This window comes from Sminthopsis crassicaudata, chromosome 3, assembly GCF_048593235.1.
Source record: "Sminthopsis crassicaudata isolate SCR6 chromosome 3, ASM4859323v1, whole genome shotgun sequence".
Taxonomy (NCBI): Eukaryota; Metazoa; Chordata; class Mammalia; order Dasyuromorphia; family Dasyuridae; genus Sminthopsis; species Sminthopsis crassicaudata.
In genome coordinates, this window is record NC_133619.1 from 619,481,522 (window position 1) to 619,501,185 (window position 19,664).

The 19,664-nt window shown below is 41.5% G+C and overlaps 1 protein-coding gene across 1 annotated transcript in view; it reads right to left on the reverse strand.

The window, feature by feature from the left end:
* The window catches only part of C3H1orf167 (chromosome 3 C1orf167 homolog), a 61,369-nt gene extending 41,783 nt beyond the window's left edge, over positions 1-19,586 (reverse strand). The window contains exons 1-3 of the mRNA XM_074306255.1: positions 17,299-19,586; positions 14,527-14,727; positions 91-1,485 (exon numbers count right to left, since the gene is read on the reverse strand). Of these exons, the coding sequence (XP_074162356.1) occupies positions 91-1,485; positions 14,527-14,584 (1,453 nt within the window). The 5' untranslated portion in view covers positions 14,585-14,727; positions 17,299-19,586. The remainder of the gene's footprint in view (positions 1-90; positions 1,486-14,526; positions 14,728-17,298) is intronic.
* Positions 19,587-19,664: the final 78 nt, after the last annotated feature.

Here is a 19,664-nt window from a genome sequence, read left to right on the forward strand (position 1 = left end):
CCTTGTGTGGTGAAGGCCACAGGCCCTGGCGGACTGCTACACCCCCAGAGAATGTAGCAGGGCCAGGCTAGGAAAGGCTCCTGGAGTCACCTTGGTAAGAGAGAGGGAGGGGGTTAGGAGACCCCGATGTCGGGCTGGGGGAGGCCTCTGGAGCCCTAGTCCTGCTGGAGTATCCTGATGCCAATTTGGGGGACGTCTCTGGAGTTAAGGTCTTGTCAGAAAGAATATGGAGACTGGGGTACTCCATTGTCAGATTTGGGAGAACCTCTGGACTTGCAGTGCTGTGGGAGAGACCAAGGGGGCTGGGGTGCCCTGGTGTTAGATAAGGGGTAACCTCTGGAGGCACAGCCCTGCAGGGACTGGGGTGCCCTGGTGCCAGACGAGGGGTAGCCTCTGGATATACAGTCCCACAGGGGTGGGTAAGGGAGCTGGGCTGCCCTGGTGCCAGGTGAGGGATAACCTCTGGAGATACAGCCCCACAGGAGCAGGTAAAGGGGCCGGGGTGCCCGGGTGTAGAGGTTGGCGAGGCCCCTGGAGAAGTGGCCCCGCTGGAGCAGGGCCAGGGTCTGGTGTGCTCCTGGGGGGCTCTGAGGAAGAGGAGCTCTGTTGGCCATCGGAGGCTCCTCATAGACAAGCGCAGGTGGGCTGAGTCTGGGGAAAGCTCAGCTCTGGGCTCTAAGACCGGCGGCTGAGAGGATTGCTGGTACTGGCCTGAGAGGGTCAGGTCCTCCAAGGGGAGGGTGTGCTCCGTGGAGTTCGGGGTCCAGTAATCCAGGTAACTTGTGCTAGGCTGGAAAAGGCGACTCTGGTGGCCAGACGGAGGGGGAAAGCTCAGCTCGGACCCCCAAGCTTTCGTGGCTCTTGGTGAGACGTGCACGGAGTTCCCAGGGCCAGGGAAGGAAGATGATGGTCGGTCCCTCAGCAACGGGGGCCTGTGGGTCTGGCTGTCTGACCAGGGGGCACCTGCAGAACATCCAGGCCACAAGAGCTCCTGCGAGCAGCCCCCTAGACTCCAGGCTGGCTCCTTTAGGTGGGGGCTCCTGGCTCCCCCTCTCCTCTCTGGATCTGCTCTGCTCAGCTCCACATTACTTTGCTGGGAGGAAAGCCCCATCCACTTCCCAGATGCCCTGGGCCTCCGGGCTTGGGGCCACAGGTTGCTCTGCTGCTCAAAGCAAGAGTTACTCACCAGGCCGGCGGCCCCCAGCAGGGACTGGCTGGCAGGAGCCAAGTTGGTCTGAACCCCAAAGGAGAGGTACCTGGCCTCCTGGGTGCTGGCCACAGGCCCCTCCAGCTGCAAGCCCCGGCCTGAGCTCTGGTCTGAGCTCTGGCCTGAGCCCTGGCTTGAGCCCCGGCCTGGGTCACGGCCTGGAGGAGCGGTCGGACTCTGCCTCTGACTTCTGGTGGGAGAGCAAGACCCTGCCGTGGTATCTCGCCCACTGGCTACAGGGAGGCCGATGCTCACGTTCTTCAGAACCAGCCGTGGATCTGTGGAAAAGCCACATGGGCCAGAAGTTAGGCAGATCAATCCATTGTCAAACACGGTTTGTTGTTAAGTTATACCCGACTCTCTGCGACCCCTTTTAGGGGTTTTCTGGGCAGGGAATGGTTTGCCACATCCTTTTCCAGCTCATTTTAAAGATGAGGAAACTGAGGTAAATAAGATTTTTCCAGCGGCACCCAGCTAGGAAGCGCCTGAGGCTAAATCTGAACTCAGATTTTTCTGACTCCAAGTCTGGCTCTCTATCCGCTGAGCCGTCTAAATGTGTAAGGGGGTTGGTTTTAATGTCATCAAAATCCCCTTTAGTTCCAAATCTATGGTCTTTGGTGCAATGGGAAGAACAAAGGTTGAAGTCAGAATTGGAGTTTTTACCCCACATTTGTCACTCTTACAAAGGGCTACCTTAGTAGGTCACAGTTTCCTCAGTTGTCAAATGAGGGAAATGGGCTAGATCAAAGCTTCTTAAGCTGTGGGATCAGTTCATATAAGTCTCTCCAGGTCTTTCTGAAATCATCCTGCTGATCTTTTTTTTTTTTTTAATTTTTAATCCTTTTTATTAAAGTTTTTTTTTTTTTCAAAACATAAGCATGAATAATTTTTCAACATTGACTCTTGCAAAACCTTGTGTTCCAAATTTTTCTTCCCTTTTTTTCCCACTCTCCCCCCTAGATAGCAAGTAATCCAATATATGTTAAACATGTTAAAATATATGTTAAATCCAATATATATATATCCAACATATGTATACATATTTATACAATTATCTTGCTGCATAAGAAAAATCAGATCAGGGACTTCCGGCCAAGATGGCGGCGTGGAGGCAGACAGCTGCTTGAGCTCCACGCTTTCTCTCAGGACTTACTTCATGACAAGCCTCAGAGTTAATGCTTGACCAGAAAAGAAACCCACAAATAATCACCAAGAGAAGACATCCTTGAAATTCGCCAGAGAAGGTCTGTGTTTGCTCCGGGGAGGGTCGAACAGACTGGGCGCAGACTGAGGGCAGGCAAGCCAGAGTGAGACAGGCAGCTCACACAGCTCAGACCTGAGGGGGGAGGGGTACGATCTCTGCCGTTCCTGCGAAAAGGCTTTTACCCTAGTATAGATATTCCGTCTTGGCAGCAAGCCAGGAGCAGGGAGAGAGTGTAAACACTGGAGGTGAAGATTAAAACCCTGGAAAGCTAGCTTCTCAGAACCGGCCACCCCCAACCCCCACCTGGACTGACTCAGCCCGTTCTCAGAGCCTCAGAGGGCAGACGCAGCGCAGCCATCACTGTCCTGTTAGTGGCTCTCTGCTGCCCTACCCCCAGTCTGTAGAAGAAGCCCATTAACACCATCCAGCCCCATCCCCCCAAAAAACAGACCAATTGTTTCTCTTGTCAATGTGTTTTCTTCCATTCTGCTCTTGACAAAATGAACAAAAAATTCAAAAGGGCTCTAACCATTGACAGCTTCTGCATGGAGAGAGAGCAGACTTCAAACACTGAGGAGACTAAAAACAGACTGTCCCCAGAGGAATCCCCTAAGGAGGATATGAGCTGGTCCTCAATACAAAAGAACCTCATAGAGGAAATCAAAAAGGCTCTCACAAGAGAGCTAGAAGAGAAATTGTAAAAGGAAAGGGAAGCTTGGAAAGAGAGCCTGGAGAAGTCATCCAGGATTAGTGAATTAGAAAAGGCAAACAACTCCAAGGAAAACAGGATTAGTGAGCTGGAAAAGGTAAACAACTCCAAGGAAAACAGGATTAATGAGCTGGATAAAGAAATCAGCTCTCTAAAAAATAAAATGGAAAAAAATTCCATAGAAGAAAAAAACTCACTTAAAAACACAATTGGACAATTACAAAAAGATATAAAAAAAGTGAGTGAAGAAAATACATCATTGAAAATTAGCCTCGAATAAGTAGAAATGAATGACTCAAGGAGAAACCAAGAGGTAGTCAAGCAAAATCAGAAAAATGAAACAATTGAAAAGAATGTCAAGTACCTTATTAGAAAGACAACAGACCTGGAAAAGAGATCCAGGAGAGACAATTTGAGAATAATCGGACTCCCTGAAAAATGTGAGGAAAAAAAGAGCTTGGATACTATTTTCGAGGAAATTATCAAAGAGAACTGCCCAGGTTTTGGAAACAGAGGGTAAAATAGACATTGAGAAAATTCATCGATCACCTACTGAAAGGGACCCTAAAATCAAAACGCCAAGAAATATAGTGGCCAAGTTCAAGAACCATCAGACAAAGGAAAAGATATTGGAAGCTGCTAGAAAAAAATCAATTCAGATATGAAGGAGCCACAATAAAGATAACCCAGGATCTAGCAGCCTCTACATTAAAAGAATGAAGGGCCTGGAATATAATATTCCGAAAGGCTAAGGAACTTTGTATGCAGCCAAGAATAACTTACCCAGCAAGAATGAGCATCGTTTTCCAGGGAAGAAGATGGATATTTAACAAAATAAATGAATTCCACCTATTCTTGATGAAAAAACCAGACCTATATAAAATGTTTGATCTTCAAATACAGAACTCAAGAGATTTCTAAAAAGGTAAAAAGAAATCTTGAGAACTATACTTTTGCCAAAAAAATATGTAAAGAACATATGTATAATTTGTCCTAGAAACTAGAGGTGGAAAGGAAATTATATCATAAAAAAGTGTAAAGTGGTGGTACTACATCTCATGAAGAGGCAAAGGTAACCTATTATATCTGAGAGAAAGAAAGGAGGGAGATGAACATAGCGTGTATCAATAGCCATATCTGATTTATGGTGAAACTTCTTCCACTTCATTGAAAAGTGAAAGGGAAGGAGTAAGCTAAGGGGAAGGGAATACAGTAATTTCGAGGAAAAGGGGTAAAATAAGGGGAGGATCTTTAAGGTGGGGGAGGGATCCTAAAAAGGGAGGGCTATGAAAACCAAGTGGTGTTCACCAGTTTAATACTGGATAGGAGGGTAAAAGGGAAGGAAAGGGGAAAAGCATAAGCAGGGGTTAATAGGATGGCAAGCAATATAGAATTAGTCCTTCTAACCATAAATGTGAATGGGGCAAACTGCCTCATAAAGAGGAAGCAGTTAGCAGAATGGATTAAAAGTCAGAATCCTACTATATGTTGTTTACAGGAAACACACCTGAAACAGGGTGATACATTCAAACTAAAAGTAAAAGGGTGGAGCAGAATCTATTATGCTTCAGGCAAAACCAAAAAAGCAGGAGTAGCCATCCTCATCTCAGATCAAGCAAAAACAAAAATTGATCTAATTAAAAGAGATAAGGAAGGGCATTATATCCTGCTAAAGGGCAGCATCAATAATGAAGCAGTATCATTATAAAACATATATGCACCACCATATACCAAGATAAGATCAAAATGGGTCCATGATTTAGGCATAAAGAGGGAGATAATAAATAGATTAGAGGAACAGAGGATAATCTACCTCTCAGACTTGTGGTGGAGGAAGGAATTTATGACCAGAGGAGAACTAGAGATCATTATTGATCACAAAATAGAAGATTTTGATTACATCAAACTAAAAAGTTTCTGTACAAATAATACTAATGCAAACAAAATTAGAAGGGAAGTAACAAATTGGGAAAATATTTTTAAAAACAAAGATTCTGACAAAGGTCTCATTTCCAAAATATATAGAGAACTGACCATAATTTATAAGAAACCGAACCATTCTCCAATTGATAAATGGTCAAAGGATATGAACAGACAATTCTCAGAGGAAGAAATTGAAACTATATCCACTCACATGAAAGAGTGTTCCAAATCACTACTGATCAGAGAAATGCAAATTAAGACCACTCTGAGATACCACTACACACCTGTCAGATTGGCTAAGATGACAGGAACAAATAATGACAAATGTTGGAGGGGATGTGGGGAAATTGGGACACTAATACATTGCTGGTGGAGTTGTGAAAGAATCCAGCCATTCTGGAGAGCAATCTGGAATTATGCCCCAAAAGTTATCAAACTGTGCATACCCTTTGACCCAGCAGCGCTACTACTGGGATTATATCCCAAAGAAATACTAAAGAGCGGAAAGAAACATATATGTGCCAAAATGTTTGTGGCAGCTCTTTTTGTTGTAGCTAGAAACTGGAAGATGAATGGATGTCCATCAGTTGGAGAATGGTTGGGTAAATTGTGGTATATGAAAGTTATGGAATATTATTGCTCGGTAAGAAATGACCAGCAGGAGGAATACAGAGAGGGTTGGAGAGACTTAAATCAACTGATGCTGAGTGAAATGAGCAGAACCAGAAGATCACTGTACACTTCAACAACAATACTGTATGAGGATGTATTCTGATGGAGGTGGAAATCTTCAACATAAAGAAGATCCAACTCACTTCCAGTTGATCAATGATGGACAGAGGTAGCTACACCCAGAGAAGAAACACTGGGAGGGGAATGTAAATTGTTAGCACTAATATCTGTCTGCCCAGGTTGCATGTACCTTCGGATTCTAATGTTTATTGTGCAACAAGAAAATGATATTCACACACATGTATTGTACTTAGACTATATTGTAACACATGTAAAATGTATGGTATTGCCTGTCATCGGGGGGAGGGAATAGAGGGAGGGGGGGTAATTTGGAAAAATGAATACAAGGGATAATATTATAAAATATATATATATATAATAAAAAAAAAAAACATATATGCACCAAGTGGTGCAGCATCTAAATTCTTAAAAGAGAAATTAAGAGAGCTGCAAGAGGAAATAGATAGCAAAACTATAATAGTGGGAAATCTCAACCTTGCACTCTCAGAATTAGATAAATCAAACCACAAAATAAATAAGAAAGAAGTCAAAGAGGTAAATAGAATACTAGAAAAGCTTGATATGATAGATCTTTGGCGAAAGCTAAATGGAGACAGAAAGGAGTATGCTTTCTTCTCAGCAGTTCATGGAACCTATACAAAAATTGATCATATACTAGGGCATAAAAACCTCAAAATCAAATGCAGTAAGGCATAAATAGTAAATGCATCCTTTTCAGACCACAATGCAATCAAAATTACATTTAATAAAAAGCCAGGGAAAAATAATTGGAAACTAAATAATCTTATACTAAAGAATGATTGGGTAAAACAGCAAATCATAGACATAATTAATAACTTCACCCAAGAAAATGACAATAATGAGACATCATACCAAAATGTGTGGGATACAGCCAAAGCAGTAATAAGGGAAAGTTTTATATCTCTACAGGCCTACTTGCATAAAATAGAGAAAGAGAGGGCCAATGAATTGGGCTTACAACTAAAATTGCTAGAAAAGGAACAAATTAAAAACCCCCAGACAAACACAAAACTTGAAATTCAAAAAATAAAAGGTGAGATTAATAAAATTGAAAGTAAAAAAACTATTGAATTAATTAATAAAACTAAGAGTTGGTTCTATGAAAAAACCAACAAAATAGACAAACCCTTAGTAAACCTGATTAAAAAAAGGAAAGAGAAAAAGCAAATTGTTAGTCTTGAAAATGAAAAGGGCAAACTCACCACTAATTAAGAGGATTAGAACAATAGTTAGGAGCTACTTTGCTCAACTTTATGCCAATCAATTCGATAACTTAAATGAAATGGAAGAATACCTTCAAAAATATAACTTGCCCAGATTAACAGAGGAAGAAGTAAGTAGTCTAAATAGTCCCATCTCAGAAAAAGAAATAGACCAAGCTATTAACCAACTTCCTAAGAAAAAGTCCCCAGGACCAGATGGATTTACATGTGAATTCTACCAAACATTTAAAGAAAAACTAACTCCAATGCTATGTAAACTATTTGAAAAAATAGGGATTGAAGGAGTCCTACCAAATTCCTTTTATGACACAGACATGGTACTGATACCTAAACCAGGTAGATCGAAAACTGAGAAAGAAAACTATAGACCAATTTTCTTAATGAATATTGATGCTAAAATCTTAAATAAGATATTAGCAAATAGACTTCAGAAAATCATCTCCAGGATAATACACTATGACCAAGTGGGATTTATACCAGGAATGCAGGGCTGGTTTAATATTAGGAAAACTATTAGTATAATTGACCATATTAATAATCAAATTAATAAAAACACATGATCATTTCAATAGATGCAGAAAAAGCATTTCATAAAATCCAACATCCATTCCTACTAAAAACGCTTGAGAGTATAGGAATAAATGGACTATTCCTTAAAATAATAATGAGCATATATTTAAAACCTTCAGTAAACATCATATGTAATGGTGATAAACTAGAACCTTTCCCTGTAAGATCAGGAGTGAAACAAGGTTGCCCATTATCACCATTACTATTCAATATAGTACTAGAAACTCTAGCCTCGGCAATAAGAGCCGAGAAAGAGATTCAAGGAATTAGAGTAGGAAATGAGGAAATCAAACTATCACTTTTTGCAGATGACATGATGGTATACTTAGAGAACCCCAAAGACTCTGCTAAAAAGTATTAGAAATAATTCAGAATTTTAGCAAAGTTGCAGGATACAAAATAAATCCACATAAATCCTCAGCATTTTTATAGATTACCAACACAATCCAACAGCAAGAAATACAAAGAGAAATTCCATTCAAAATAATGGTCGATAGTATAAAATATTTGGGAATATATCTACCAAAGGAGAGTCAGGAATTATATGAGCAAAATTACAAAACACTTGCCACAAAATAAAGTCAGATTTAAATAATTGGAAAGACATTCAGTGCTCTTGGATAGGCCAAGCAAATATAATTAAGATGACAATACTCCCTAAACTAATCTATTTATTTAGTGCTATACCAATCAGACTCCCAAGAAACTATTTTAATGACCTAGAAAAAATAACAACAGAATTCATATGGAACAACAAAAGGTCGAGAATTTCAAGGGAAGTAATGGAAAAAAAATTAAGTGAAGGTGGTTTAGCTGTACCTGATCTGGAACTGTATTATAAAGCAACAGTCACCAAAACCATTTGGTATTGGCTAAGAAATAGACTAGTTGATCAGTGGCATAGGTTAGGTTCACAGGGCAAGATAGTGAATAAAAATAGCAATCTAGTGTTTGACAAACCTAAAGATCCCAAATTTTGGGATAAGAATTCATTATTTGACAAAAACTGCTGGGAAAACTGGAAATTAGTATGGCAGAAACTAGGCATGGACCCACATTTAACACCACATACTAAGATTAGATCAAAATGGGTCCAAGATTTAGGCATAAAGAACGAAATCATAAATTGGAGGAACATGGGATGGTTTACCTCTCAGACTTGTGGAGGAGGAAGGAGTTTGTGTCCAAGGGAGAACTAGAGACCATTATTGATCACAAAATAGAAAATTTTGATTACACTAAATTAAAAAGTTTCTGCACAAACAAAACTAATGCAAACAAGATTAGAAGGGAAGTAACAAATTGGGAAAACATTTTTACAGTTAAAGGTTCTGATAAAGGCCTCATCTCCAAAATATACAGAGAATTGACTTTAATTTATAAGAAATCAAGCCATTCTCCAATTGATAATGGTCAAAGGATATGAACAGACAATTTTCAGATGATGAAATTAAAACTATTTCCACTCATATGAAAGAGTGTTCCAAATCACTATTGATCAGAGAAATGCAAATTAAGACAACTCTGAGATGTCATTACACACCTGTCAGATTGGCTAAGATGACAGGAACAAATAACGATGAATGTTGGAGGGGCTGTGGGAAAACTGGGACACTGATGCATTGTTGGTGGAGTTGTGAAAGGATCCAACCATTCTGGAGAGCAATCTGGAATTATGCCCAAAAAGTTATCAAAATGTGCATACCCTTTGATCCAGCAGTGCTACTACTGGGCTTATATCCCAAGGAAATACTAAAGAATGGAAAGGGACCTGTATGTGCCAAAATGTTTGTGGCAGCCCTTTTCATAGTGGCTAGAAGCTGGAAAATGAATGGATGCCCATCAATTGGAGAATGGCTGGGTAAATTATGGTATATGAATGTTATGGAATATTATTGTTCTGTAAGAAATGACCCACAGGAGGAATACAGAGAGGCTTGGAGAGACTTACATCAACTGATGCTGAGTGAAACAAGCAGAACCAGAAGATCTCTGTACACTTCAACAATGATACTGTATGAGGATGTATTCTGATGGAAGTGGATATCTTCAACAAAGAGAAGAGCTAATCCAATTCCAACTGATCAATGATGGACAGAATCAGCTACATCCAGAAAAGGAACACTGGGAAATGAGTGTAAACTGTGAGCATTGTTTGTTTTTGTTTTTGTTTTTGTTTTGTTTCTCTTCCCAGATTATTTTTACCTTGTGAATACAATCCTTCCTTTGCAACAACAACAACAAAATTCAGTTCTGCACATATATATTGTACTTAAGATATACTATAAGATATTTAATATGTATGGGAATGCCCGCCATCCAGGGGAGGGGGTGGAAGGAAGGAGGGGAAAAACTCGGAACAGAAGGGAGTACAAGGGATAATGTTGTAAAAAAAATTACCTATGCATGTGTACTGCTAAAGAAAATGTTATAATTATAAAAATTAATTTTAAAAAATGCTTGCTTAATAAAAAAAATAAATAAATTTTTAAAAAAAGAGAAAGAAAGAAAAATCAGATCAGATAGGAAAAAAATGAGAAAGAAAACAAAATGCAAGAAAATCAACAAAAAGAGTGAAAATGTTATGTTATGATCTACTACCCTCAGTTCCCCCAGTCTCTTTCTGGGTGCAGATGGCTCTCTTTATCACAAGACCATTGGAATTGGCCTGAATCCTTTCGTTGTTGAGAAGAGCCACTAGCATCAGAATTGATCATCATATCATCTTCTTGTTGCTCTATGCAATGATCTCCTGGTTCTGCTCATTTCACTCAGCATTAGTTCTTGTAAGTCTCTCCAGATCTTTCTGAAATTATCCTGCTGGTCGTTTCTTATAGAACAATAATACTCCATAACATTCATATGGTATAACTTATTCAGCCATTCCCCAACTGATGGGGAGCTGTTCAATCTGAAAAATGTTTTTGCCTTAAAAGATCCTAATAACTTCTCAAATACTAGCTTTTAGTTTATGAAATCAGGCCCTAAATGATGTCACATAACTGAATGTGGGGCTCATGATAAATTTGGCAGCAGTAAAAAAAAATTTTGAAAATGCAATGACCAAAAATTAATTCAAAATCAAACATATTGTGAATCCAAGGTGTTCCTGGCAGCACTTGCCCAAGCTGCATCAGGCAATATCAGGCAGCCTTGGTTCTGAACACACAACACGCACACTTTGCATTGTGCAGGCACAAACGCTGCCAAAAACACCTTGGCTAAGATTTGAATCTATTATATGTTATGAATTGCAGTGCTTTTATTATATATAGAAATTGTTCTGCTCTTAACAGAAACATGATAGTTTAATTATGGAAAACAAAGACTTGTACTATTTTTCTATCATCATTTCTCAGCACGTAAGCATCAAATTAATGTATCTTTGGATTGTATTATGTTAGAATGTCTGATTTTTAAAAATTATTGTTATCTCTTTCTTTTACAGAAACATTAATTATTTAATTGCAGCAAATAAAGACAAAAGCCCTTTAATAATATTTCTCCACTATTATTGCTGTATGTGAATATTGATTTTTTAAAATTAAGCACAAGCAGATGGAATTTCATAAACTAAAGCTAATGCTTATTTGAGAAATTATTAGGAATATTTATACATCTTTTAAAACAAAAATATTTTTTACTTATGGGTAAATGGCTAAATTTTGACAGAAGATGACAATAAGGCAGAATCTTCACTACCAGGTTTAGTATACCTAAAGTGACTAGAAAAATAAAATGATGACTCATTTTTGCAATATGGATTTGTTTCTATTAATGATGATGGTGTGGGAAAATATCTTTGCTTAACTTGTAATGAAGTTTTGGCTGAGGAGAGCACAAAAACAGCCAGATTAAAATGACATCTTAATACCAAGCATGCGAGCATGCTTCAATAAATCCAAGGAACATATTGAATGATTTTTTAAATTTTTAAATAAAGAAAAACAAAATTTTGAGAAATGTGTTATGGTCAATGAAAAATATTTATTTACATCTTATGAAACTTATTTAATTGCAAAATTTAAGAAGCCCTACATGATATAAGATCTTTTGTTAATTGCTGCAATTAAAATGTAAAGGTTACAAGAGGCTGTATGGAGGAATATATGCAATTAACAATCATAACTGCTTTCCAACAGGATGAACTTTTTATGCATAAAAAGGAAGAGGATAGCAAAAATGAATTGTAAAACAGAATCCAAAAATATTCTGTTTATAAGAAACACACTTGAAACATAAAGATTCACACGGAATTTAAAAAATTAATATGCTTCAGCTGAACTCACAATGACAGGAATAGCAATCATGATTTCAGATAAGGCTAAGTAATGAAGAATCTTAGCCTTAAAAATTCAAAATTAGACATATTTTTGGATTTGGCCAATATAGAAATTTATTCTGCCTGACTTTTAATCTTTTTATTATATTTTTATTTATTTTTATTTTATCTACTTAAACTGTATTTTTATTTTTATTTATTTTAAATGTATGCCTTTGTATTTATCTACTTTTTTGTTAAAGGGTCAAAAATAAATGCTCATAAAAGTAAAATTAATATATAAATACAACATATATGAAAATATTTAGAATATAATCAAGTTATACAAAATAGTTATAAAATATTTTAAACACTAATTTTTAAAATTGGAAATTAAAAATTAATAAGGCAGTTAGGCAGTAGACAGAGAACTGGCTTCAAAAGTCAGGAAAATATGGGTTTAAATCCTTCCCTACTGGGCAGGATATCTCACTTCTCACTTCCTAGACAGCTTTCTAAGGTTAGAAGAAGCAGAGAAAATGTAGGTCTGCATGGATAGAGGGAAGTCTTCATAAGCAGCTCCCTACATGAAAGAAACCACAGGTCTGTTAGAAAAACAAAAACCAAACCAACTTAAGAATCCCAATAAATGGTGTAGAATTCATGAAGAGATCAATGTGACCTGTCAGAATTTGGTTTCAATCCTGTTACTGAGACCTGTAGGATTTCTGTAGGACAGCTCTGAAGGCCTCCGTTCCCTCCTATGCAAAGACCTGGTGGAGATATAATCAAAGGTTGCTCCCAACTCTAAATTTGATCCTGTAACCTAGAGTTTTCTTTGATTATTTGAAGATTTTTGTTGGCAGCTACTCATTTCTAATTTTATTTATTTATTTTAATGGTATTTTATTTTTCCAAATACATGTAAAGAAGTTTTCGATATTCACACTTGCAAAACATTGTGTTCCAATTTTTTTCCCCTCTCTCTTCCCTAAGATAGCAAGCAATCTGATATAGGTTAACTATGTGCAATTCTTCTAAACATATTTCAACATTCATCAGGCTGAGTAAAAAAAAAAAAAAAAAAAAAAAAAAAAAAAGATTTCTCATTTTAAAAACTGTGTGTAAAAGCCCCTAGATAGTTTAGTCACATAGTCAACCTTGACTTGCCCTCCTATCCCCAGGAAAGGGCAAGTAATCAATTAATCAATCAATCAACAATTATTAAGCACCTACTGTGTGCCAGGCATTGTGATAAGCCTTGGAATCATAGATTAATCCACTTTTCAAAGTGTCATTTCCTCTCCTCCCCTTCCCTTTCTTCTTCTCCCCCCCACCCCTTTCATTTACTCTTTTCTTGAAGGCTCACAAAACAATCTGGTGAGTGAGCAGATGATTCTTGAAGAGGAAAGGACCTAGACATCATTTACTCCCAACCCTTACTTTAAGGAGTAGGCTGTAGACAATGTGCCTAAGGTCACAGAGATGATAAAGGGCAAAGGCAAGATTGGAAGCCAGCTCTCCAGACTCCTGGCTCATGCTCTAAAAGACTAAAAGGTGAGAGGACTCAGTATTCAGCCCAGTCTTCAAAATAATCCTGCCTTCTCTGTGATCTCCGGGTCAAAGATTGAATGCATATACCTGGAGTGGACCTGACTTCCAATTTTATGAGGTACAGAATATAGGCACAGAGGCATAAATGAAAAAGTTTATTAAGTTCACAGATGGTACAAACCAGGGGAAAATAGCTAATACCGTGGCTAACTTTCAGGATCCTTGAAGATCTCAGAGAAAGGCTAGAACATAGGATGGAACCTAGTAAGATCCATTTTTTTTTTTTTGTTAAACAGGTGCAATTCTTCTAAATATATTTCCATATTCATCATGCTGTGCAAATAAAATCAGATCATAAAGGAAAAAAAAAACCATGAGAAAGGGGGGAAAATAAGCAAACAACAAAAAAAAAGTGAAAATACTAACTAAGCTTTGGTCCACATTCAGTCTCCATAGTTCTCTCTCTGGATGTGGAGGATATTTTCCATCACAATTCTATTGGAATTGCCTTGGATCACCTCATAATTATTGAAAAAGGCCAAGTCCAGTAAGATCCATTTTAATAGGGATATGTGTAAAGTAATCTCTTTTGGCTTAAAAACTCAACTTCACAAATATGAAATGAAGTGAGGAGTCAATATCTGGAAGAGTTTTGAAGATTGATATGACAGCTCAAAAAGTTAATGAGGTCTTAGGTGTAGTTATTTGGGGACAGAATTTAGAGAGCGTAAAGTGATTGTCCCTGATTGCAGCATATTTGAAATACTGCCCTCAATTATGGGATCCCCATTCTAAGCGGATAGCCTATGGCTGTCCAGAAGAGGGCCACTAAGATGAAGAGGTCTGTTAGGATCAATTAAGGAAATGGGAGTTGAGACAGCAGTTCATTTTCAGCCAGAAGAGGGTCCTCAGGGACTAGAGTCTACCCTCTGCTCCTGGTAGCTTTGTCCCCAGCAGCTGAGAATGATCCACATGAGGCCTTAAGAGGCTTAGGTCTCAGATGAATAGAAGCTGGTTAGCACAAAGCTGAAGCTATTCCTGCTTATAACCCAACGAGGAGCACAAGGAAGGGCAGCAGATGTAATCCCAGGAACCTCATACCTGATTTCAGGTAGCCTCCTGGCCAGGGTGGAATATTCTCCTTCCGATTGGCCTCCATGGGGTCTAGGTTGGAAATGTCCCCAGAAGGTCCTCAGGCAAGGCACTAGGATGGGTGCCTCTGTCAGAGTGGTCTTTCCAGGCAGCAGTGATGGCCCGCAGATCATAGACTGGTCAGATCTCGTAAGGAGAAGGCTGGGAGATCTGATGGTCAAAGGTGGAACAGGGTCAAGACTTCTCCTTATATGTTCCCTCTCTGATCCCTTTATCTGGGACCTTCCTCTCTCCTTTCAGGACAGCACCTGATCATCCTAAGTCCAACTGGATGGGGTACTTAGTGAACTGAGGAGCCAGCTTCTTTTCCCAACCCGCCCAACTCACTTTCCTCATCTTTAAGATGGTGGAGTTAGATGGATACCTCTGAGGTCCTTTCCTCTTGTAAATCCTAAGAGCTATATGCCAGACTCAGGCTGTTCTATAATCAATAAACCCCCATACAACTCACCCCTTCTCACTTGACAGTCTATATACCGCCATCGTCAGCTCACCCCAACAGGGTTCGAAAGTGAGCAAAATCACGAAACCATAAAAACATTAGGTCAAGGTGTAGCATCTGGAGGGGGAAGTAATGAGCTACATTTTCTACTCTAGAACACAATGAAATGTCTATTCCTTTCCTTCCCCAGCCCCTCTGACAATCCTTCCTCTTACTCTCTAAAGCACATTTGTCTTCTATCTTCCTGGACCGATTTCTTCAGGAAATTGAGTGGTGGATCATCACTCAATAAGAACAACAATTTGTTATAAAATAAAAATTAAATTAAATTAAAAAAAAATAAAAATAAAAATATAGATAAGGAAACAAACATTCAATAACCTGCCCAATGGGACATATTTGTGTGTGTAGCAGTCAGGATTAAATTCATGGCCACTGATTCAAAAAAAAAAAAAAAAGAACAACAATTTGGTCAATAAGATAAAAAAAAACCCAACCAGTTGCTCCCTACAAAGAGCTTATGTTCTATCAGGGTGGACTCTTAGTGACCTAAGTTCAAATCCTGCCTTAGACCCTTTCTAATTGTATGACCTTGAAAAAAGTAATTTAATAATTATTTGCTTCCATTTCTTCATCTGTAAAATGGAGATAAATAATAACAGTATCTTGCTCCCAGGATTGTTGTGAAGATCAAATCAGAAAATATTTGTAATGTGCATTTGTACATTTTAAAGTGCCATGTAAATGTTTATTTATTAGTTTATTATTTTAGATATAATGATAAATAATAATACATATTTTGATATAATAAATAATAATAAAAACATACACAAGGTAATCTTGTGTGGGGCAGTGGGAGTTGGGGAGACCAGGAAAGGCTCCTTGTAAAAGAAAATAGTGCTTGAGAAGAATCTTACACAAGACAAAGAAGGGAACAGGGATGTATGAAGCACCTACTATGTCCTGAGTACTGTGCTAAGTGCTTTAAAAACATTCTCTCGTTTGATCCTCTCAACCCTGGGAGGTGTTATATTAGAGTCTTCATTTTACAGCTGAGGAAACTGAGCCAGACAGAGGTGAAGTGGCTTGCCCAGCTAGTCTGGGCCCAAAGTTCAGTCCCAAAGGGCTAGTCTCTGTCTCCAGATTCAAGGCAGGCGTTGTAGGAGTGGGATACGGCTGACTCAAAACCATGGACCGGAGGTGGCGTACCACTTGAAAAACACCAAGGCGGCTCTTTTGGATTGGGCCGTGGAATAGACAACAAGAACCATTGGGACCAGGTAATGAACGAATTTAATCTATACTTTATCCTAGAGGGAATAGGGAGCCACCGGAGTTTTAATAAGGGAAGTGATAGGATCAGGCCTTTGGGGAAGTGTGCAGAGGCTAGACTGGAAAAAGGGAGGGAGGGAGGCCAAGTAGAAGGCTCCTGAAGTAGTCCCGGTGCTGAGAGGTGAAGGCCTGATTCAGGGAGGTGACTGTGGGAGTAGAAGCTGATGTTAATCAATCCACAAGCATTTTTTTTTTTTTCAGCCCAATCAGTGTAGTAGCTATTTTCCTAAGCACCGAGGATACAAAAGTAACCTAAAAATGGTAAACTTTAGCCGCGGAAGGGTTACGTCGGGAAGGGAAGGTGTTTGTACGGGAGAGACCAGGGGATAAGGAGAGACTGGATATTATTGGGAAGGAGAAATTGTGATCATTGAGATCATTCGCTGGATGGGATTAATGGCTCAGGAAAGAGGCTGCCTTTACTAAGGAAAGCTGACTCAGAGGCAGACAGGAAGAGGGAGAGAACAGGGGATGAAGTCAAGGATTTGGGAGGTGGAGAGAGGGGAAGGGGATGAAAAGAGAACCCGGCCCCCGTCTGCCTCCGTCTGAGTCTGCTTGTCTGTGGCGTCCCGTCTCTCTCCCCCAGGGGGAGCACCTTCCCGGCCAGTGTCTTTCTGCACTGGATTCCTCCCATCCCTGCTCTCCGTCTTTCTGCCCCACCTGCCGCTTCTGCACTCCGTCAGATCTTCCCACACGCAGTTTCACCCAATTCACGTGTGTCCGATCGCTCGCCGTCCTTCCCCTCCCGGAGTCTCTCCTCCCTGAGTTTCCGGGACTCTCATCTCTCTCTCCCCCTCCCCGCCCCCACACCTTCTTCTGCAGCCCTTTCCGCCCCTGACATTATCCTTCCTCAGGATGCTTATTTTTGTGCTTCGCTTCCTCGCGGCCCACCCCGAGCCCCTCCCCCTTCTCCACTCCTCCAGGTCTATCTGCTCCCCAGGGCGCACCGCGTCTGTAGATCCGCTCTCTCCAGTCCTCCCAGATGCCCCGGCTCCCTGGGACTCCCGGAGGCCCGGCTTCTTCGCGTGTCGGAATAACGACTGCCGTGGCTAGTTCAAGTTCGCGCCCCGCGGAGCCGGGCGGGAGGGGGCGGGGCGCCTGGGCCGGGCACGCCCGGGGCAGGGAGGCACCGGCTCCGTCCACCGCAAGGGCTGGCAGAGATTGGGGGCGCCGGGCGGACGCATCTCGGCAGAGGGAGCCCCGCTAAGGCCCTGCCCGAGCTAAGCCGAGTGCACTTTCCCGGGGCCAATGCGCCCCGCAAACTCAGTCCTGGTGTTTGCCCGTGCCCGCAGGGTCAGACTTCGAAGGGCCAAGCGTCTTTTATATGTAGCGCCGAGCTCGCCGCAATCCCAGTCTCCACCGGGCGCCTGCTGTGGCCCTCGGCTCTAGTGCGCAGAGAGGGGCCGGAGAGGGAGCCCCTGCTCGGCTGCTTTGGTCTCCTTCCAATCTGGGCAACTCGGGGTTTGCCCGGTAAGCCTCTGTCCCCGAGAGCTAGGACGGGTCCAGACCCACGCGTCCCCTGGGATCCCGCCGGTCATCTCCCTTTTCTAGGCCTCAGTTTGCTCATTTGTAAAGTGGTGGGTTTGGACAGGGTGGATCTGTGAGACTATTTCAGCTTTACGTAGACTTCAGAGATCATGTGGGATAATTGCATTTTATGGAAGAACTAGAAGCCTGGAGGATGGAGAGTCTGGCCTCCTGGCAAGTTAGGTCTCCACACTAACTGTCCAGCCTCATGGAACTTTCCGGCTGCCCCATCCCCATCCCCTGACATCTGGTCACTTGCCAGGAGCCACGCCCCTTTAGACCCTAAATCAGCCATAGTGGAGTTCAGAGTCCTGGATTCATTCCCCATCTGATCTTCCTGCATCTCCTGACCCATCCTCCTGTGAGGGTTTAACATACATTGGACTTCTTCACTTTTTGGTCACAGAATGTTTCTAAAAGCACTAAATTTCATTTGGGAGAGAGATTTTTTTCCCATCCAAATTTATCTGTCCTTATGGAGGGGCTTGTGAGCCCTTAGCTCAGATATTCCCTACACTAAGTGAGTTCATGAAATCAGAGAAGACCTTGGTTATCTGGCCCATGCTACAGTTGAGGAAACTGAGATTCACAGGTTGTGACCTACACAAGGTCACACACACAAGGAACAGAATCAGGATTGGTATTCTTCGCATCCAGTGCACCACACTGTGGTTGGGTAAACCCCTGGATCCCATGACTGGGGATCCTGACTCCACTTAAGCTTCTAGATATGATAATATTTTCTCCAACTCTAAAGTCTCCTTGATTCCCCACTTCCACCAACAAATTAAAAAGTCCCAAATCCCAGCTTTCAGTGGCTGACTCCCCATTATTTGCTAACTATAGGGATTCCAGGCTCACCACAATCTAACTCCCTTTCATTTCCCCCACTTCAAATATTTCCCGCCTCGGCCAAACCAGAACATTCTCCACTCTGCCCTGTCCACTCCCCCCAGACACAGCAGTGCCTCTGCCCACGCCCATGAAGTCCAGCCCGGGCACCCCGTCCTCCTGCTGGGCTAGTGATGCTGCCCTTTCCCCTATCTCCCAGCATTCTGCCTGGATCTTTCCCTCTAGATCCCTTGTATTCAAGGGATCTTTCCCCTTATTGGATGGCAGGATCAGAGGCAGTCAGAGCTATTTTTGTCCAGCAGCTAGCAGGCTGCCCTGCCTGTAGTATCATTTAATAAATTCATTTGAGTAAGAAGCTCCTCTCTCCTTCAGCTGAATAGCTGGCAGCAGCTGCTCTGGGGGCCACTCGGAAGCCTCCACAGGTACCCAGGGGTTCCTACAGTTGCCCTCAAGCTTCCCCGATCCTCCTGCTCCTTAGCTGTCTTCCTGGGTGAGTGACTAGAATTTCTCAGGCCCTAATGAACTGCACAAGGGTGAGAATAAAGCTGCAGGCCATTTGTGGTATGGGAAGGCTTGAAAAAGTTTAGGGAACCCAGACCCATTCCATTCTTTCTGTCCTCCCTTGGGAGAAGCGAAGTTGACCATGAATGGATGCTGGGGATCCTGGCTGCTCTCAAAGAGGAAGGGTGGCCAAAGGCCTGAGCCGTAGCTGCTGGTCTGGCATGTCAGCCCCTGTAGCCCATACCTGAGGAGGACCCTTCCCACCGAGGCCATAGGGCTATCTGGCTCAGACAAAGCTGAGGGCCAGCCTGGTGAAGGCTTTGTCTGTTCAGGTACAACAGAGGCAGCCTCTGTCAGGGCTGCAAGAAAAACACTTGGAGGCCTCGCCTCTGCGAATGGGCCATCCTCCCGGCACCAAAGAAGCCCCCGGGCC